The following is a 21,597-nucleotide window of genomic DNA, read 5'->3' on the forward strand; positions in this document are numbered from 1 at the left end:
AAAAAATGTTTAATCGTATTGAACGACTACGATTCCATTGGACCAAAATCTTATGATAAAGAAAAAAAAAATCAAATGAATAAACATATAACCAAGTATGTCCGGATGATCTTTCTTTTTTCTTTTCGGGTAACCGTGAGCGAAAGTTTAGTGGAGAACTATCACTCACTTCAAGTTCAAAGAAAGCAATATCAAGTAACCGAATCACGGTTTAAAAAAATTTCGCAAGTGTCGAACGCATCGTACCAATTATCACGATTTATCATCTCACATGTACGATTTTTCGAAAAACTAAAAAAATGTTATCGATATTTATCAGCGTTAGGATGGAGAGGCTACACTGTAGCTACGGTTAGGAAACGGAACGCTCATTCAATGACGATCCCATAACGAGCGATTAAGGAACGCTGGAAGTAGACGCTATTTAATAATAGTAATAAAAATAAGAAATAAACAAGTACGTACTAACGCTACTATCTTAAATTTTGAGGATATGTACAGCCACGTTTTCACTGGGTTTCCAGGAGTCGGTATCTTTCGGCGGGACGGTCACCCTAAGCCTTGCAAAAGAGCCTTTGACCAATCTTTCGGGGTTCATGGCGACGCAGTCGTATATTTTGTTGCAAAAGTATCGCAAGCTGGACGGTAGAATCAAAATGTGGGGCTGTTGATGCATGAACGCGTATTTCTCCCACAGGTCCGTGTCAACGTTGACCTCTTCGGAAGGCGGCACCAACGGATAAAAGCACTTCTGGGCCAGAAGATGAGTCGCCAGACGCGTCAGTCTGTCGAACCTCGTGGAGTTGCTAATTCGAACAGAGACAAGTATGCAGGCTAATTGTGAATGCAAGAGGTTTCGCATCACTTCCAGAAATACTTACAAGCTGATTTCCTCGCGTCCCAAATGCATCAGAGAGTCTACCGAAGTGCTTCCGATTATTACACCCTCAATATCGATCATGCAAGGGTCTGGCATCAAATGCAGATTCGGATATGTATGCTTGAGCCTGAATTCCGGTGTAGGGAAGATCGGCTCGTGGTGAACATCGCGATTAGACGACACCAAGATCACCTGAGTACACGTGCTGCAAAATAATGAAATTCTCCAATAACATCGTTCGAATAAAGTCCGAGAAGACTGAGTGACCAATTCCAGGTTTTCATCCAAACAACACCGGCGAATAGACTGAAATTTAAAATCTCAATCTCCGATTAAAAGAATGCCTTACTCTTTCAGTTTGCGCATGATATTTCCAACGCACTGTTCGAAAAAGTCATCGAAAGTTAGCGCCATCTCGCATTTTTGTATCTCCGTGTGACTGAACTCGACGAAGGGTCCGACTAGTATGAGAACATGGGGTTGATTTTCACTGACATAATCAATCAGTTCTAGGAGAGGTTCATAGGCGAGATTATCCGACTGAGTGAACGGGCCTGCGGCAACGACTATCCGAAGATCACTGCCAGCCAATTTTGGGGACGCTGAAGGTGGCGCAGGCGATTCGAAAAATAAGTTCTTTACAACGAGTGTATGTCCAGTTGGATTCACACCCTTTACAGACACGATTTGCCCCGGAAATACGGAGTACTGATCCAGCTTTCCAAGATCCAATTTGACCCTGACCCCGGAAGACAGGTGCTTGGTTCCCTCAAGCATGATCGAAGCGGTGTTCAACTTCCCCTCGGAGTCGCAGCAAATTCTACCGTAGCTCTGTATCTGGTACTGACTCCTCGAGTAAACGCCAACCGGTTCGATTTCAACTTTATCAATGTTGTTGACGGTCTTGCACATCGCGGATCCGAGTTCCTCGCCGACAATGTCCAAAGCCTCAGCTTTACTGAGGAGCTTTTCGTACATGTACAAGGCTTTCGAAGGCACGTGTGGCTGGTCCTCGCTCCTCTTCACCTTTACTTTGCGTATGCTGTTCTCGTCGGTCTTCCAGCTCTCAGGATCCGAGCCAAATTTCAACAATATCTTCCCTCGATTGGCTGATGGTGTCGAGGCATGTCTGCTTGGCGTCGTTCTGCACCAGATATTGTTCGGAAAATAATTATTTGTGAAAACCTATCTCGACTAGCAAGATCATCCATATAAATGTAGTATTCTTATCCCTTACACTTTTGGGGAGAAACTCGACGGCGTAAACGGACTGTCCACCGCCCGGACCTTGACCTCGGAGTTATCCTGCTCCCCCTCGGGGCTGCGCAATCGTTTTACCTGTTTTTGAGGGAAAAATGATTGAAAGAAGAAGATAGAATTTTATATTACCGATTTTCTTTTCTTTTGCTCTATTCTATCCTTTCCTTTTCATCGTCTATACGTATATTCTTAGTCAACCGCGGTATGGGCGAGCGTGTAATGCCCACATCGAAGAGGCCGCCGTAGACGAGTGTGTATCTAGTCACGAATATTAACAACAACGTGTACTAAATTCATACTCGTCTATGGAAATGCCTCTCGTGCTATTCTCAATATTTTGAAAAAAAAAACAAAAAAAACATTGCATTCGTAGTTGATAAACCTTCACCGACATATCACCCTCATCCGTTGCGTCTCCCGATCGTGCTTAATGAGTGTGGATCTAGTCACAGCTTGGAAAAAATGTGCACTAGACCGTCACTCACTCAGTACAATGAGAATTTCTTTCGATATCTCCATTACGGTAGATCAACTATTACAAAAGACCTAACTCACGTAGTTCAACGAAGTCGGAATATAAATATAAATCTCTACATCGGCGTACCATCAGTATTGTTTATTGGGAGTGTGGAACGAGTGCGGGAAACAGGGAGTGTCATCAGCATCGACATTAGGAGTTAGAGTAGCGTCAGCAGAGCCGACGTCGTCTAGAGGAGGTTAACAGCTTTTAACCCGTCACCATTTAATATATGTATATACATATATACACTCCTTTTATTACGCATTGTTTCAATCAATTTCAACCATTTCATTGCTCGTTCTTTACCAGCGAGAGAAAGACAAATACAGATATACTGTGGAGGGATGTAAAGTTGTGGAATGAGATGAAATTGGAGCACGAGAAGAAAAATGAATGAGAGATAATATAGAATATATACGGAAAAAGAAACACGTGGCTCTCAGAAGATCCTAAAACTATCCTCAGATCAAGACCAGGATCGCCAAGTATTAAAAACAGACATCTGTGATCCCTTCAGCATTTTGAAAAGACAAACAGTGGCGAAACGGTCTCTCTTTTGATAGAAGAAATTTCTACTAATGAAAGGAGGAGAAAAATAACGATTCCTGAATCGTTTCTCTTCACAGATTTCTCAAATTATATATTTCCTGATAGATTTTTAAGCAAACAATGTTACACGATACGTTTCTGAATGCTCGTGAAATACGAGATTGAAAAGAAAAGTGCGATATTTTAAATTCGACTAAAACCCAGTCAGTTTTCGATTACATACTAGGAATTCCCTGACCCTCCCACTCCCTGTATCACAATCTCTATTTAACCCTGCGCAAGCGTCTCGTTGCAGCGGCAAAGACGAGGACGAGAAGCAGCAAAAGCAAAACCGAAGCAATAGCGAGCAGCGAGGCAAGCAAAGCAAGGCATCCCATCCATCCATCCATCCACCAGTGCTCGACTGGCAGCCCCCGTCGCCCCTTTTCTTTTTCTCTCTTTCTCTCGCTCTCTGGGTTTTATAATATTACTGCAGGCAGTTGCCTGCCTGGCAGCCAGTTGGTCGGTGGAGCCAGAGGCAACCGATGAATCTCACACACCACGATGAGACCGTGGGAAATGCCGTTGAACTTTTACTACTTTGGCCAGTCATACACACGAACCATATCGTACGACACGCAAAGAATTCGCGATGTAATCGAAGCCGGGATTTATGGTAAACGTAGAACGTAAAACTTGCGCACTTCTCTTTCGGACCCACGGAAACGAGTCGGTTCCCTAAAACAACGTACGCATTTATTTATTTATTTATTCCACGTATCGTAATTATACACACCGACGATGTTTAAAATTGCAGATTCGTCGCCGCATTTGCGTTTACAAATTGCTAAAGAATAAGGACTTAATGAAAGTCGACTTAACGGCTTAAAGAATAAACGTATGAAGAGAAACAAAATACAAATTTAAAAACATTTTAGTCTGATTATGATCAACGATACGAATTTTTTTTTTTTAACTCTAATCACGCCCCAGTCACGAAAAAAAGTTGCCGAGCCAAGTTATTCGGTATTAAAAAAACTGTACGATTATCAAGATTATACTAATAAGATTGTTGAACACAGTTTCACGGTAAATTTGGAAAGGTGAAATATGGGGCAAAGGGGATAAAGTTTGTGAATTACATCGATTTACAAATTTTTTGCACATGCTTCTAGTACGTAGTGCGTATATTTCTCCCACCTTTAATTTCATCTGTTCCTCTCTTTTTAGCAGAAATGTGAATAAACATGTATTATACAATACACATATGCAAGATTAGATCGAGTCGTTTTGTATTTTGTATTCTTGATCCCCCCCCCCCCCCCCCCTTTGATCTCGGATTTGTAGATATCAGACGAGCCTATATTGATTTTATTCAATATGATTAAATACGAGCCTCCTACAATGAACACATAAACACGTATCGTCTACCAACAAGCAGATTTAATTCCGTTTGATTCCTCTGATTCTCCCTCAGTTACGAAAGCGATGATGCACCAACAGCATATACGCAGTATATGTATCATTTGTTATTTCATTTTACTTCATGTTTTTTTTTTTAAATTTTTTCTCTTTCTTATTTACTTTATTTTACCGGGAAAGTCACGCAAGAATCGACGAGGGAAGCAGCAACGAAGCGTCTTTCGCCATTCGCCTCCAAGATTAAGGATGTATACGGCGTACGGTCCGGTAAAAAATTATTAAAATGAAAAAAAAAAAAAAAAATGATTACTTTGAATAATAACAAAATATTGAAATGAAGGTTGATTCGTTAGTTGAATTTTGATATCGGATGAATCTCGCCTCGATAAATCATCAAGTTATAAAACTGTGAGTTCAAATGAAGAAAGTTCAGTTATTTCGTGACTTCAGATAATTATCGCAAATTTGATTGCAACACATTCTTTGAGCAAATTATTTGTTGTTAACTTGGTGGCCAGGAAATGAAATCGTCATCGCTTTAAGCGATTTGTGAAGAATTAATTAGCATGATTAAAACGATCCGTACCTACATAATTTATTTTTTTTTAGCAAACGTTATGGAAAAAATTTGTACGAGTATACGTATAGTAATTTAACGTTGCTGTCAAATTTCAATCAACATAGATATTTCGATTGAATTGTGTAGAAAATTTTTGTTCAGACTATACACGACCGATACATCTTTAAGATCGTTACAAACGTTGACGCAGGGAGTTTCGGTCAATTGTGCTTAATTAATGAACTCCACCACGAGGCAACCGCGTGCTTCAACGAAACTAACAACGAATAATTATACTTCGGGGGTTGCCGCCCCAAATTGAAACAAGGAAAGGCATCGACTATTACGAGGCATCAGTGATTGGATCGATTTTTATAAAAAAAATTATCGACAAAATCAAGCAATCGATCAGTGCGGGAATTATTTGGAAAAATTGAAATACACAAAACTTCGACTTGACAATAAATGGAACCAGTAAGAAGTGGCGATGGAATTGATGAGAAAAAAAAAGAAAAGAACAAAAACTATTTCGCCTCAATGGTTGGGACATTCCATCCATTATCGATTAATCATCGAGAAATACTGTCCGGCTGAGTGACCGTAACAGCACTGCTGAAACAACTTGAGCAGGTCGAGGAATTGAAAAAAGAAGAAAAGCGTGGTAGATTGTTTAATACGCGGATCACGTAGCGCGTGATGATTTCTCGTTGAATATTTTCTATTCTCCGTTTATAATTTATCATCTTTCATTCTGTATCCGCGAGAAGGTGCCTAGAGAAAGAGAAGAAAGAGAGGGGGAACAGATTAACGGTTCTCAGCTTTTTCTTATCCTTATTCTTTCTCTTAGTGTTCAATTCCGAGAAATATGGGTGTATGCTGCACAAGCACACACGACACACGCAAAGAATGAAATACCTACGCGATGCAGGTACGCACGAACGGTTGGGCCTTAGCCGTTGGGCCTTTTGTCTAGGAGATTTTGTGGCGCAGGGAAAAAAGGAACAATAGATGCCCGAGTAATGGCTGCACTGCAGAGCTACTGCAACAACAGCCCGGAATTCGAATGCATATCTGTATAGTTATATATAATCGATGACGAAATTTGCGGAATAAGATTTCTTTCGCGAGCCTCGATTTTCGTGCGATCGAATCGAAGCGATCGTATTGTAGAATATCGGTAAACATCGACAAAGAAAGACGTGTTAAAATCTCCGGAAACAAGCCGAAGGAAAAGATGGAGAAAGTACATTTTTGAAAATCGCAATTTGAACGATGACGTTTCATGAGTAGAATAAGGAGACTGTGCAGAGATGAATTATTTTTTCATATCGATCTTTGGTGCAACTTATGAGTATCATCGATAGACTCAACGAGGAGAAACGGATACAGCGAATCAGTCTCCGATTTTCACACGTTTTTCATTGGATCACCGAGTAAACACGTTTCATTGGGAAATAAGGAAACTAGTGTGGCGGTTGGGGTGACTTGGAGAGAAGGGATGGATGCACGCGCGTTGGGACTCAACAGGTTGTTGCGCCGAATGTGGAAGACGGAAGATCGCGAAAGGAAACAAAATACGAGAAAAGTGGAAAAGTCGTTGAGAGAAAAACAATGATAAGAACAAGGACATGAGAAGGGGTTGAACGGGAAGTTCGTGAAGTCGGCGTCGGATGAAAGTCGTTACGATCAGGGGTTGAAGAGGCGGTTGGAACGTTCGAAATCCGCTGAAAGGGTGTTCAAACGGATGAATAATAAACGAACGAAAGAACGATCGATGAAAAGACGCAAAACACGATTCACTTACTGATCGAACGACACGAAGAACCGTTCGGAAACATTATACTATACAGAGAGAGGACGCTTTACGACGACGATTGAGAAGCGTTATGCCTACCGGCGATTATGGCGGACACGTCCTTGAAAACTGAAATTATTCCTTTGGAAGAAGAAATCTGGTGGACGGGTCCGAGCGGCGAAGGAAGAGGAAGAGGAGACGCGGGCGGTGGGGATGGATGCCGATCCCCACCCGCCTTTGTCAGGGACAGGACGGAAGACACGAACTAACTCTGCAGTCCGCCGGTCAAAGTGTAGAGGAGGGGAGGGATAATGGCGGCAATCTACCTGGCCGCAGGATTTTTGTGGCGGGAAATAACAGGCCCGAAACGTAACGATACGTAACGAAACGGGCTCGTCGAGGGGCCCAACCGACGATTTCGATTACGACAAAAAACCACCTGTCGGAGGTGAAACCTCGCCGAACGGGGCCTTTTCGCTCCTCTCTACTACACTCTTCCCGGTCGGCAGGTTTGCGCCGCGATCGATCCGTCGGAAAATCGGAAAAACATTGTCGAGACTCCCGCTTTCTCTCGCTCTCATATTTTCGTCGTACTTCACGATCTTTCGATACTTCGAGAAATGTGGAAGACCCGAATGCGCGGTGCAAGACAATCCATTTTTACCAATCAACGAGACTTGGGATCTTTTTTATATACTGCTCGATTTTTTTGCTTCAAGATCGATTTTTTATAACCGAAGAATTTCGCAAGGAGTCAGAAGACGACGACGAATTGCTGAACTAGGCGTCGAGACTCTCCACTCCACACAGGACACGTACACACGAATCCACGATCGATTTTTCGTCTTCTTATTCTTTTTTTATTGTTCGTTGTTCTTCCTCTTCGTCTTCAACTCTCCCGAGTTATTACAACCCGATGCGTCGCGGGGAACGCGATACGACAACGCGACACGTGAAGAACAAGAACGTGAACGTGAACGTGAACTGTCCACTTGACTTCTCTTCTCTCTCCTCTTTTTCGAGGTGTCGCGTTTCGTGCGGTGATATAAAAACGACAGTAGCCCTCATCCTCGACCGAATTCACAGCCGTTATTTTCCTACACCAAAATCTCAACTCTACTACTAAAGTCTAAAAACTTGAATTCAGAAGACCATCTATGTTACACTATGTAGTCGGAGTTTCTTTTCCTTAATCTTTTCAGTATAAATTTCGTGATTAGGCTCATTTAACGTTTCATAACAGGAAGTAATAGAGTGATTTTCGAATCGATTCTACTGAACTCCAAATATCAAGCACACAAACACAACGACTTGGTATTCAATATTGTTCAATGTTCAACTTTAACCTGTGACTACAAGTTGTATAGATGATCTTGAAACATTTGAATGTCGAGTTATTACAAGTTTCAAGTTTTTTAAAGTAAGGAGTCGAGATTAGGGTCTGAGGAAGGACCACGAATTCGACCGAGAGACGCGGGAAGAGAACGAGACGCGTACGCGCCGGCCGACGGCCATAAACTTGACTCGATGCTGCTCTCTTCTCGAAACCAACACCGACACCGACACACACTGACTCTGGTTACAGAAACTCGGTCCCGGCACAAAGAACGCGCGACAGTGTTGCCAACACACGATCTTTCAAACGTCGCTGACCGTGCACAGCACCGTATGCTTCCCAGGGACGTAATGTTAGGTCCCAGAGCCCGGACCCCGATTTTGTAGTATAAAAACTCGGCGAATTACCCTATAAACTGGACGGTACTGAAAATTTCAAGAAATTTTCTTCCACGATGCTCGGACCTTTCGGCAGTCGTTTACGATATTACAACACTTGTGACTGCCGTAATGTAGAATACTAAAGGAGCGGAATTAACAGCTCGACGAATTAACGTGGTATCGTCTGTTTCAATTTGCATAATCAACGAATCGAGTAAAGTTCATCTAATAGAAAGATCGGCTGAATTGATAATCAAACTTTCCAAAAATTATCCGACAATATATTCCAACTAGAGAATCAAAAAAATTGACGTCAAAATCAAGGTTGGAGTAGGTTCATTTCCCCATAGCAAAAAAGACAAACAAAGAGATCGCGAGTTTGGATAAACAATGTTGTATGAAATTACGCAGGTCCAGAATAATGCGAAAACCAGGTACGATGTAAATCGTATCGCGTGCTTTTAATAATGTACAATCATTTTTCGCCGATCGGAAGCGCGGCGCGTTTTAGCGAGAGACGAACACATGCCAATCCGCATTTCCTTGGAGATTCATATATATACGTGTCGTTCTCTGTCTGACGGGTTTGAAAAAAATCGAATCCGAAAAGCCGTTGGAACGAACCGGACTTTGATTCGAGAATTCACGATGCGTACTCCGAGCGGCCGACAAACAGGCGGCTCGATATTCCGTTACCTCCAACGTTTCCGCGGCAAGGCATGTATTATACCCGAGTAAGGAATTTCCTCTCGCTGCCAGGTAAATTGATCTTGTTTTGAAAAATTTTTTTTACTACTCCTGTCTTTTTACACCACGATCTTGTTCGAACGAGTTCTTTGTTATTTTCGAAGCAAGTTTGAACGAACGTTGCAGTTTTAGATTCTCTTGATTCTCCGACTCGTTGACGACTCACATAATAATAATATTATTATTACTATTACTATTATTATTATTATTATTATTACGATGAAATTGCGGATTTATATTTTACAAAAATAGTTGAACACATCGCGCCGCGTGAATTTGATCATGGAATTTCAATGAACGCGGACGGAACGAACAAACGACAAGGTTGAAACGTCTTTTTACGATAATTTGCAACGCGCGAAAATCTTTGCTGATGATAAAACATGTATTCATGAAATTATATTGCAGCTCGAAATTTTCGTCAAATTACGAAGCGGCGCGCGTTCGCCTGACGTAAGCTTGGCAACGGCGCTTTCATCAAACTGCCTAACGCTCTGCTCGGTTCCTGCTCTTCTACCACCACCGGCTGCATCGGTCGGCTAGCCGTCAGGATCGGGAGGAGAGGCGGTTTCACGGAACAAGAGGAGAGGTAGAAAAGAGACGAGAGAAAAGTGGGGAATGAAAGAGAGAAAAAGAGACAGACACAAAGCCGGATAGGAACCTTGGGAGATTCGAAATATTTCCAAAATTCGCCGGAGGGAAAAAGTGGAATGGAAAAAAAAAAACCGTACGAAACGATGATTGCTTTCCATTATCATGGGGAAAAAAGTAAACCACAATTTCCAACACACGTAGAGACACGCACATACGCATGTAAATCGATCTTCTTTGCCTGGGAACCAACCAATGAAGAGATTATGAACAAAAAATGAAAAGATTAAAAAAGTTGAGGCAACTATCACCAGCGAGCTGAAAACCTGCGCGGCAAACAAACGAAAAAAGTAACAGCCAAGAAAGCAAAACTCGTAGCATACAGAACGTGTATGTGATCTGCCTGCTCGACTGAGGATCGAAAACGAGTATCTTGATCTCTAAATGATACCTGCGTGGCATAATACATGGAGGAAAGGATAGAGCCTGCAATGAGGGGGAGATACAGGAATGAATCACACGATGGCGCATACTTTCGATAATGCCTTTATAATGATGGGTTGTGGAAATATCTCCCCCCCCCCCCCTCCCTCTGCCCCTTTAGCTCCGCTACTCTAAGAATATATCCTGACATTATTATCTTCCACCTGCGGTGAAAAGAATTTTTGACTATTCTCCGCTGTTTGGGATTTCTTGAATAGAATTAAGTAATAATTTATCGGCGCGTAAAAGCTGCAAAAGCGAGATAAATAATTCTGGGAAACTGTTGCAATAAAGGATACAATGCACGTTTTTATAAAAACACAATAAAAACAATGGAAAAATTCATGTCTTACAACTATTATGGAAAAATGTGTTGTTTTTACTCACTCTTGGCGTCGTTGGGGTTTTCGCACCGTAGAGCTCCAAAATATCTTCGTCATCACTGGGACCAAGTTAAGGAATCTGCTTGTTATTTTGAAAAGTATTTGTACCAGGTCTGGCAGTTTGGCGAATTGAGTTTCCAAGGTTTACGTGCAAGAATTTCAACTCAATTTGTTTGCAAAGGATACTTGTACTGTTTCATTGAGTGAGAGTTATACACGGCGAGTTTCGACAGTTTGGCATCAGCCTTTGAATTACCAGCGGAGCCCGTGTCTTTCTTCAACTCGTTTCTTTCCATCCGCAGTAAATACTCCACAGTTGGGTTGTCGCCTCGGCACTGTGACACGCTGAATGCCATCCATGTTTCGACCAGCGCTTCTTCGTTTAAATTGTACAAATCGCAGAGATCGAGACCTGCGGAGGATCAACCATGTATTAGAAAATAGACTGTTAGCTATCAAAATGTAGGTAATCGTGCATGTGATCAGTTTTCCCAAATCAATTTTTCGGATTTCGGTAGAAGGGCCAAAGAAAACAGTCTACTAAAACGGTGCGGTTTCTTTTCCAACCCCCAAAATTAGCGAGACGCGTTTCGACAGATATCGAAATTCCTCCTGCAGGATTTTAACTTCTACGTGCGAATGACGAACGCGAATGCTGAGATTTCGATACTCACATTTATTGAGAGTCGCCTCGTCGTTAACGACGACTCCGAAGACAGCGAAATGCTCCTTCAAAGCATCCTTCAACACCATCTTGTTGTCTGAACTCTGACCGACTGCTCTCTGTTTTCCCGCCAATTATATTTACGTACCTCGAGGTCTCTGGAATAACGAACATAACCTCACTCAATATCACGCTCTCACTCTATCGGTGTCTCTGTTTTTCCCTCCTCTACATCATGACTTGAGAAGGACAAGCTAACCATGCAAGTGCACGAGGCTAATTATTCAATCGTAAAAAACACCAATCACACTGCTATTTGAGCGATAAAAAATCTGCTGAAAAATCAACGCGCAATGTATCAACAATAAGAGAAACAAGTGATTATCGGCGACGCGAAACGACCGTTGTAAGTATTCAAACTTTCCTGATTCAAACTCCTCATTCTTCTTATCCTTACGCTCTGATTGGCTACTAGTCACATCCGGTGCTTCTCCACTACGCCGTTGATTGAAAAATATAAAGACGCGTATCGCTGCGCAAATTTTCCTGACCTGGGAGCAGAGAAGTATTATGCATGCGAATACGCTCATCTCCGAAATGGTCCATTAGGATTTGGCATTCCGATAGTACAGTAATGTTTATTAATGCTTTGGAAATCCGGCTAACTTGTTTTCGGTCCGAAACAAAATGTGAGTTTGTTTCTATAAGTATTATATGACAATGACTGACAGTGCTGGGGGTACCAGAGAGATTGGGAGTCATTGTCACATAATTCATATAGAAAAGAACTCGGATTTATATTTCGAATCCCAAATAAGTTAGCCAGAAGCCCAAAGCTTTAATGAACATTATTGTACAACAGAAATGTGACTTTGACCATCGGTAGATTACTGCGAAGTGCTTACCACTTGATGAAAATCGTAGAAGCGATAAATAAGGCATACAGCTAATAGGAGGCGTTGGTATTTGTTTATCGCGTGTTCGCAGTCATTTAAAAGGCTGTCTCCTCGTGTCGATATCGGCTGGTAGAATTTCGCGGCTGAAAGTGCAACCAAGTCCGTATCGAATGATTTAAAAATGGATAAACTATCCAAGCCGCAGATAATATGTCACATCGAAAAGTCAGTGAACTATTCTTTGTTCGACGCTAAGTGGATACCAAGCAGCGCAAAGTTCGTTGTAATGGGTTCGAGGCCGCGAGGATCTGGCGTTTTTCAAATATACGAAATATCCAGCGGGGAGCTTAAGCTGATCAAAGAGATCGAGCGCTCTAATCCGATGAAGTGCGGCACCTTCGGAGCGTCAAGTTTGAGAGAGAGATACTTGGCCGCCGGAGACTTTAAGGTAAGAATCTGAGCCGCTGTTACCAGCTCTTTACTCGCTGTGGATTAACAATTGATCGTTTTCAGGGTAAACTGAATATCTACAACCTGGAGGATCCTGCGATTCCTATTTATTCGGCAAATGCTCACAAAGAGATCATAAACTCCATTGACGGCATCGGCGGGCAGACGATAGGTTGCGGGGCTCCTGAAATCGTCACCGGCTCCAGAGATGGCAGCGTCAAAGTCTGGGATCCGCGGCAAAAGGGGCGGCCAGTTGCAGTAATGGAACCAAATGAGGGCGAAGACCGTAGGGACTGCTGGGTTGTCACTTTCGGCAACTCGTACAACTCTGAAGAAAGGGTCGTCGCGGCTGGCTATGACAATGGCGACGTTAAGATGTTTGACCTAAAGGCGATGGCTCTCAGATGGGAGAGCAACTTGAAGAACGGAGTTTGTGGATTGGAGTTTGACAGAAAAGATATCGCGATGAACAAACTGGTCGCCACCACTCTTGAATCCAAGTTCTACCTGTTTGACCTGAAAACTCAACATCCCAAAAAAGGATTCTCTTATCTTTCAGAAAAAGTAATTTGTAGTTCAGTTGTTTTGCTTGTAATTTTGTCAAAATAACCAGAAAGCAATTATTACCCTTTTATAGAGCATTGCAACAAGCCATAATCCGACTTGATTTCAGGCGCATAAATCAACTATATGGCTGGTACGTCATCTGCCCCAGAACCGAGAGATATTCATGACGTCGGGAGGTGGAGGATCGCTATGCCTTTGGAAATAGTAGATAAATTTCATTCACTCAAGTTCATAATTTCCTAACAAATTTTTAGTCGAATGTTATACTCACGATGTAAAATTTCTGTTCTTGTGTGCCGCAGCCAATATCCTGAAAAGCGAGTGACAGCAGACGCCGATGGCATAGAGCAGGGAGTAGTCGGTTCAGTATCTCTGCTCCAGAACAGCACGCTCTCTTCTCAACCAGTCAGTTCGTTGGATTGGAGTCCAGACAAGCAAGGACTTGCCGTCTGCACTGCGTTTGATCAATGCCTTCGTATCATAATCACCACGAAACTGAACACGTACTGAAAAAAAAGAAAAGTATCATTTTCTGCAAGATTTTTTTCAAATCTGTCCGGCTCGTTACTCTTTGCCGGCTTTTCGTACATTCCATGGTATATGCAGGATTATTAGCAGTATCATCTAATGGTGGGCAGAAAACCGTTCACGAGAATAATATGGAAGACGTAAAATTGTATCAAGTTGGATGCAAAAACTTTGAGACTCAGTTCTGCGATTGAATCTAGAAGGAGAAAATAATTATGGAACCCAATAACGTATTTGAGAGCTCTCAGCACAGTACATTGTAAATAGTTTCATTTCTTCGCTATATATATGTACCGAATATCGCTGAATAGAAGAGCTTCGGTAATATACGTGGAAAAATAAAATAAAAGACTCTAAAACTTCCATCGATCACAAAGCGAGTTGTAGTATTTTTGTTTTGTAGATACAATTCAACGAGATGGGAGAAGAAAAGAAAAAAAGGTGTCAATTATTCTTATCGTATAATTGAACATGATGACGTGGTTTTTTTTTTATCGATTTTTATAATTTCGATGTAAATAATTTACCATCAAAATGTTCGGGCATTATTTGATTCCATAACGCGTAGCGAATTACCGGTAACAGGGATACAGAGAGTGAGTTACGAGAGTATAGATATAGTGAAATTGTCTATAGACGAGCTAGGTAGGTAGGTAGATGGGTACAGGAATAAGCTGCGGGAGTTTCTGCGCTGTTCTATCGATTTTCAAAGCCTGCGCAATTATGCAACAACATTAGAAACCAGAGACAGAACTGGGCACGAAGCGGGAGTGAGATGAAGAAAGAACGAGGTGGGGGACATGACCGACTACGAAAACACGTATGTAACGAGTCTAGGTGAAGGAGAGAAGAACAGAGTACAGAGTTTCGAGGAGGAGGAGACGAAGAAGCAGGAGAGGAAGGGGTTGCGCCGAGATAAGGGGAATAATATGTTATTGGGGCAGTCTATTTGTAAGCAACCGCTTATTAACGCCGCTACCGGAGTCGGGCGGCCATTCGGCGTCGTTACGCAACGGCCATTTTGGTTCCGCTGCCACCGCGTCGTGTGATGGCATCCGAGTCCCGTAGCATCTCGATCGCTCGCCTAGCTTTGCTCTTTGCTCGCGCACCGCACACGGGCAGCGTGAAATCGAGGGTATTTTACCGTTGTGTTGAAGCGGGCACAAGGCGTGTGCGTGAAACACGGGATTACGGATATGCGATCGTAGATATTACAGCATTTACGGCGTTCACCAGCGCCGGCCACACTCGATTCCTACCAAGGGACCTGGCGATAATTTCTACAACCACAAATAATTTTATGGAAATTCGAACGTTTCCTATTTTTTTAAATTGCATTGGCTTGCAGAGAATGAAAATCTACAAGTTTTTGTGAGAAACTATTCATATTTTCAATTTAGAAATTACTTTCACCAAAGGGGGGGAAGAGGCGGATCCGTACGCTCGCGGTACCCGATGATTTCATTTAAATAGCTAGCTGAGTGGCTCCGGCTGGCTCTATTCAAGGTCACGGATTCCGCGACTTTAATTACATGAGTTATCCATGCTCCGTGTACCCACCCGTTTAACCCACGCAGGGTGCAGCCAGCTTTGCTGCGGCCAATTATCGGAGTGAAATGGACTATTAATCACGTTGAAACCTTGCCCACGTTACACTATAAAGTCAAAATTTGTCCGAGAGAAAGAGACAGATAAACGACTCGTGCAATATTTTATCCGAAAGACGTCTCAAATGACGATTATTAAGTTCGAAGACTTATTTTAGGGCAATAAATACCATCTCACCATCTTTCGGCTGATTTTTACTCCTTCTGATGTCCAGTTGCGGAGTTGATGCATTGAAGGATGATCCGGATCATACCGTAATCTGCTAGCGGCAATCCTCCCTTTTACATCCAAAATCCAAATCTGATTTCAGTAAGCGATCAACCAACTAATTTGGATCTCGAATTAGATCTGAATTGAGTTTGCGATCTGCGTGAAACAAAATTCCCGGCGTTCCTACAACTGTATGTAAAGCTTCAGAATGATTCTGGTAACAGGTATCCTAAAATCCGATTACGCTCCAGAATCCTGCAACCAGCAGTGATTACATCATGTAGTGGTAATCCAAAGTTTAAATTCGAATATACCTATACCAAGAGGTTGTGAATTTCGATTTTCATTATTGAAATAAACTCATCATTGTAAAAGAATCAAAATGTAGTCAATTCTTCAATCCCTAATTTCCTATCCGTTCTTCGATTTTGAATCTATGCTGTTCTACATTAGTTTTCTCCGCTTGAAATAACCTCCTCAAAAATAAAAATATCTGGAATTCCTGATCAGATACACAAACACACAGTTTCTATTCCATAATGTTAAAAAAAACAGGACAGTGCACAAGGCGAAGAGTATTTATCATATCATTTTCAATGCACATCATCATCACGAACCATGACATATGAGATTAATTATAACAACGCTATATATATCAGGAATTGGTGTGTGCAAGAATAAATTGAGCACAAGAACTTCCATACACGCACCACTTTTGTAAGAATGTAAATTGTTTTCAATTCGTACAGATACTTGTTGTCAGCCATTGTACGTAATCTCACACTCTTGAATACAGAATCCCACGAAGCACGCCCCGTGCGCATCGGTAGGTGGGTGTAAAGGCAAATACATACATCAAAGTGCCAGTACGATATAACCGTGAATGATATAATTAACGCGGTGCAGTGTTACGCTGGTAAATGCATGTATGTAAGTACATACATACGTCTCTATATCTACATTATACATGATGAGAATATTATTTATACACCGCGCGTTGTTACGTGACTTACTCGGGTTTAAATGCAACGCGGTAACAACGATCGACCCAACCAACCGTGGACTCGTTTGCATAGGTAGGTAGCTATATACGATACGTATTTCCGTTCAAGCCTTAGATCCCTGTAATATCTTGCAAAGGGAAACAAAAAAAGAAAAAATTAAACATATTCAAAAAGGTTCAAGTTATCGTCAAAAAATTCTTAACATCTTTTTTTGATTGTTTTTCTTTTCATTTCGGATGTTGATCGATTTTCCATACAGTTGCATATTTATTTATTTTTGTAACGGTAAAGCCATCGAAACGGTTTGTTTAATTCTCAGCATCTTCTTCGCCTTCTCTGTAATACTTCGGGTGTCCTCGAAACGGAATTAGAATTAGAATTCCGGTATATGATTATACCTATACTCTTTGCTGTATATTATAATTCACACGGAGCCTATGCATATATACCTGCGTGTGTTAAATTCATGCAGAACCCTGACTGAAGTGGTTGGTTGCATCTTCTCCTCAGAGATAAGTATACGATGTAAGTATAGTTTAAGGGTACGAAAATACGAATATGTTATACATATACATACATGTATGACACACCTACCTCTACCTGTATAACTTTCTGCCGAGTTTACCTCGCGCTATTTTAGTTTCCGCAGTCGCGTAAGTATATGTATGTTTCTGGCTCCTTTCTCCTTCTTCTTCTTCTTCTTCTTCTTCTTCTTCTTGTTCTTCTTCCGCTTCTATCCGCGTACTGCTGCTGCATCAATTTGGTGAGCACCCAAGTGATCAGAGGAAGGATACATGGGAAGGAAGAAATAGAGAAACAGGTGAAATGGTGTCAAATAAAGTATGAATTTCTACCTGGAAACAAATTTTCTTCCATTTCTATTCATGTTCTTCTCTTTACCTTTCCTTCTTCCTTCTTCTTTCCCCGTAGATGAATACAAAATCTTCTTCCAATTTGTGTACGTATGAATTAATATTCACTGCATATGCGCTGGCAATATACAAAATTATTTACGCACAGGTGAAATTTTGTTTTTGCGATATGTAGTTTCTTCGTTGATCCTTCGATTACTGTACGAATACGTAAGATTAAGGATGTACTGGCTATAAATTCTCAACCAAACGTACACAATACAATACGTGTTATACACAGATCAGGAGAATGAAACCCAGCGATAAAAAATATTCATACATATATTTGTACACAGGTATATCCATATTATGGATATTGTAATATCCTATACACCTTGAATTGACGATACACAAATCGCAGTCGTGATTACTGATTTGCTTTGTGCATTTCTTTGATTTTGTTAGACTATAAAAAACGTCATCTCTGTATCAGCAAGTAGACGTATAATGCAAATGCAACGTTATAGGTATACGCAGTCTTTACTCTGAACTTTCTTTTTTGTTTTTTTTTGTTTTCAACAGAAAAACAAGGGAGATTAATAAAGTATGAAAGGAAAATTATAATTTCTTTCTTTTGAGAGAGATAGAATAATGGAATGAAACGTATGAGAAAATATAAGGGGGAAAAAAAATGAATGTTAAAAGATTGAAAATCATTCCATAACACTAAAAGCAACAGCAATAATGATAATGATCATAAAATTACTTGTAAATTGCTGCTGTGACGTTAAAGAACAATTTTGTAAACATGTACAGTTAATGAGTTGGTAAATAAGTAATTAACGCGTTAGACGCGCGATTTGCATAGCATTGATCCAACGGAGTTTCACGCGTGCAATCAACGCGATATCCAATATTACGCACCTTGATATTTTTCAAATAAATAATTTTTCCCGAATTTGTACTCTCGCAAAGCGAAAAAAGTTTTTTAGCCACATTTATTGTTGTCACTGCTTCGCAGTTTTGAAGATAAAAATTATCTTCACCTTCAAATTCGTTTAATTTTTAATTTTATTTATTTTTTATTCATGCGACCCTTTTTGTCTTTCAACGTATGAAAAATGTGCAGCCTACTTTCTTTTACGTTCACGATGATAGAAAGAAATATGGCAGATTGCGAACGACGATTCTTCCGATCTTTCCCCTCCTTCGCCTGTAACGTGCTGTTTCCGTTTTTTTCTCCACACGCGAATCTCTCTCTCTAAAAGGCGAGCTTCTTCATCAACAGGTACATGTGCTGATCGATCTCGAAACCGTGCAAATTATTCGCATCACCCTGAAGACGCATCAGCAATCCACCGAAGGAAACGTACGCCGATCTGTAAAAAATACAAAAAGAAATTACGTTAGATTAGTTCATAAATATAGTTTAAAGCGTAAGCTAACGAGTTTTAATGTTTATTTATAATTTAACTGCACCACCGCAGCCCTGAGAAGATTTTATATATATATATATATAAGGAATTTGCAACGATTGCGTGCAAATGTTTAAACATTTTTTTTTGTAGATACTGTTGGATCATTGATCAGATTTTTTTCTCGATACGGTTGATTATCTGTTTCTGGCATCTGCTGCTGGTGCTGCTGCATTAGTTGCATTTCGAAATATGACGTAAATTGGAATAATACATTACAATACATCTGCAGTAATGCGACCGTCACAGCTGCAGTGCCGATAGCGGTCGTGTTTATAAAATAGATCACACAACCAGCTAACCACACTGCCAAGGCGCCGGTCGCTGTTCGTGGATTCTCGACGAGATCGTAACTACCGCTTAGCACAGTGTCTAGGTGTTCATAAATTTATTTATTCAGTTATGCGTTGATTCATAATTACTTATTTTCGTAACCTCATACGCGTATTTATAAATCTTTATGAGGGACAGTTTAAACGGAGATCTTTACGTCGTATTATCAAATTTATGCTAATTAGAAAATTATTTCATTCGGTTGATCACTGAATACTGAGATGGAAGAAAAGTACCGGTTGCAGCAGGCTGCGTTTAAAGACGAATAAAATGATGAAAATAAATATGAATGTTAAATGAAATTCATCAGATCGCTTCGGATTCTGTTACGCACAGCTTTGTATTATGTTACGTAAACTCTAATCATCGCATTATCTGTCGTTTGGTAGGCGGGTACGAAACACGTTGAATCGTAACGCGTGCTTGTGTAATATCGAATATAACGAACGAGACTAATTCTGATCACACACGTGACGAATCGTCGCTGTTATTTACCTCGATGATTTATTGGATTGGTAATTAGTCCGTCGCATTTCCCGCGTCGCATCGCAGCAATTGCTATAATTAAAAATAAATTACGAAATATCATTTACCAGACGCGCACAAACGCTCGTCGTCGCGAGCCCGCGATTTTTGATTTGAAATTACTGACGTGCCTATACCGTAATGAATCAGACATTTGTAAATACACATCGTTGAATCGATTGTGTTATTTCCTTTGAAGGATTTTTTTTCCCTTTCATTTCCGACTCTTCGATAATTCCTACTTCGCGGCTTCGTAACGTTCAATTTACATTTAACCCGACATTATTTTTATTTCCATCGATGCTTTACTTGGTTTCTATCGTCATCCTTGTTTTCTGATAGTTATAAATCGGAATAGATTTTTATCAGCCCGCAAATACGCGGACATTGTAGAAGACGCGACGACGAATCCAATGACACGCCACAAGATATGGTTTCTGCATAATACAATTCGACTAGGAAGTGGCAATTTGCATTATCGATCGATCGATCGATCGAGTCGCGCGCAGCATCTGTGCTTCAACGGTGCTGCGCAGTGCACAACGCACCGTTCACCAGTGACGGAGAAGCTAAATGAAAGCTAAGCTTTAAACTCCAATATCTCCGTATCAAGGCATCCGAATAACGATTTGTTTGGTATCGTTGCACTTGGCTCGTTTCCGGCTACACAAAGCCGGTCACGGAAAAAAGATTGAATGAAAAAAATAAAAAAATTCAGTATCGAGGAAAGAAATTTTTTAAATAAATGACGTGTCGGATATAGGCGAAGAAATAAACCATTAATTTTAGGGTTTAGAGGTTCGAGTCAAGGTTTTGCACTCCACGAGTAGATTTTGTTTTATCTGAAATTAAATTTTCTTTTAACCAATACGGAAGTTTCGCTCTTTAGTTTTTCAAGCCTTTATCTTTAAAACTGTGTTTACATCTTCCATACTGTACCGAAGCAAGCATAGCAAATCCGCAGGATGAAAAATGACGCCGATGACGATGTCGATGTCGGTGACGACGATGAAAGATGAAGGAATGCAACGTTGATATTCCGGAAATAGAACCGCTTTAGATAAACCGCGGAAGTCCTCGCGAAGGAATGCTATCCACATCCTTGACGATAAAACGCACAGTCCGCATAACACGGATGAGCGATAATTTCCGTAAAAAAAAAAAAAAAAACAAAATAAAATAAATAACCTCAATACAGTTTTCTCGATAAAGTAGACTGGAAACGACGTCTATGAAATCAGGATCGAACGCGAACTGCTGCAGCAGCATGAATTTGCGGTCGCAAAATATTCCGCACCGTCTGCAGATGGAACGAAAAGGGGGGCAATAAGGAGAGGAGAGAAAAGAGGGAGGGTGAGGTGTTGCCCGCAACTGCAGCAGAAATCGCGCGCGCTAATCTGACGACGATTTAATGCAGATACTATTTGAACTGTCTTATGCATGTGCGCGCGTAATCGTACAGATCTGTAGAAACAACCGCATGCGTTGCAACATTAATTCATCAGCATAATATATCATGTTTTATTATTATCACCACAATAATCATTATTATTATAATTATTAATAATATTAAAATTATTATCATCATCATTATTTTCACGC

At 40.9% G+C, this 21,597-nt stretch overlaps 3 protein-coding genes and 2 long non-coding RNA genes across 9 annotated transcripts in view; 2 read left to right on the forward strand and 3 right to left on the reverse strand.

The window, feature by feature from the left end:
- Positions 1–402: 402 nt before the first annotated feature.
- Positions 403–12,263, reverse strand: DNApol-alpha73 (DNA polymerase alpha subunit B). The gene is made up of 7 exons (XM_046634207.2): positions 11,559–12,263; positions 11,071–11,296; positions 10,889–10,943; positions 2,118–2,218; positions 1,230–2,024; positions 882–1,085; positions 403–806 (listed from the first exon to the last, which is right to left on the reverse strand). The coding sequence occupies exons 1-7, from the start codon at positions 11,635–11,637 to the stop codon at positions 479–481; spliced, it is 1,788 nt and encodes a 595-aa protein (XP_046490163.1). The 5' UTR covers positions 11,638–12,263; the 3' UTR covers positions 403–478.
- On the forward strand, positions 7,916–10,227 carry LOC124222845 (uncharacterized). Its single transcript, XR_006884129.2, has 2 exons — positions 7,916–9,439; positions 9,836–10,227. It is a non-coding gene; the product is annotated as an uncharacterized lncRNA (long non-coding RNA).
- A 225-nt stretch (positions 12,264–12,488) lies between the features above and the next one.
- Wdr92 (WD repeat domain 92) lies at positions 12,489–14,140 on the forward strand. The gene is made up of 4 exons (XM_046634218.2): positions 12,489–12,892; positions 12,958–13,458; positions 13,568–13,665; positions 13,764–14,140. The coding sequence occupies exons 1-4, from the start codon at positions 12,626–12,628 to the stop codon at positions 13,969–13,971; spliced, it is 1,074 nt and encodes a 357-aa protein (XP_046490174.1). The 5' UTR covers positions 12,489–12,625; the 3' UTR covers positions 13,972–14,140.
- On the reverse strand, positions 12,775–16,813 carry LOC124222843 (uncharacterized). 2 transcript variants are annotated; one of them, XR_011177556.1, is made up of 5 exons: positions 16,518–16,813; positions 15,775–16,062; positions 13,733–13,967; positions 13,522–13,654; positions 12,775–13,410 (listed from the first exon to the last, which is right to left on the reverse strand). It is a non-coding gene; the product is annotated as an uncharacterized lncRNA (long non-coding RNA). The 2 variants fall into 2 exon arrangements; XR_011177555.1 differs by having other exon boundaries at positions 15,775–16,813.
- Positions 16,814–17,986: 1,173 nt separating this feature from the next.
- Rpb8 (DNA-directed RNA polymerases I, II, and III subunit Rpb8) overlaps positions 17,987–21,597 on the reverse strand; it is a 36,346-nt gene continuing 32,735 nt past the window's right edge. For all 4 annotated transcript variants that reach the window (XM_069137570.1, XM_046634224.1, XM_069137571.1 and 1 more), the window contains exon 4: positions 17,987–19,041. In XM_069137570.1, the coding sequence (XP_068993671.1) occupies positions 18,924–19,041 (118 nt within the window). In that variant the 3' untranslated portion in view covers positions 17,987–18,923. The remainder of the gene's footprint in view (positions 19,042–21,597) is intronic.

The sequence above is a fragment of the Neodiprion pinetum genome, chromosome 7, assembly GCF_021155775.2.
Source record: "Neodiprion pinetum isolate iyNeoPine1 chromosome 7, iyNeoPine1.2, whole genome shotgun sequence".
NCBI lineage: Eukaryota > Metazoa > Arthropoda > Insecta > Hymenoptera > Diprionidae > Neodiprion > Neodiprion pinetum.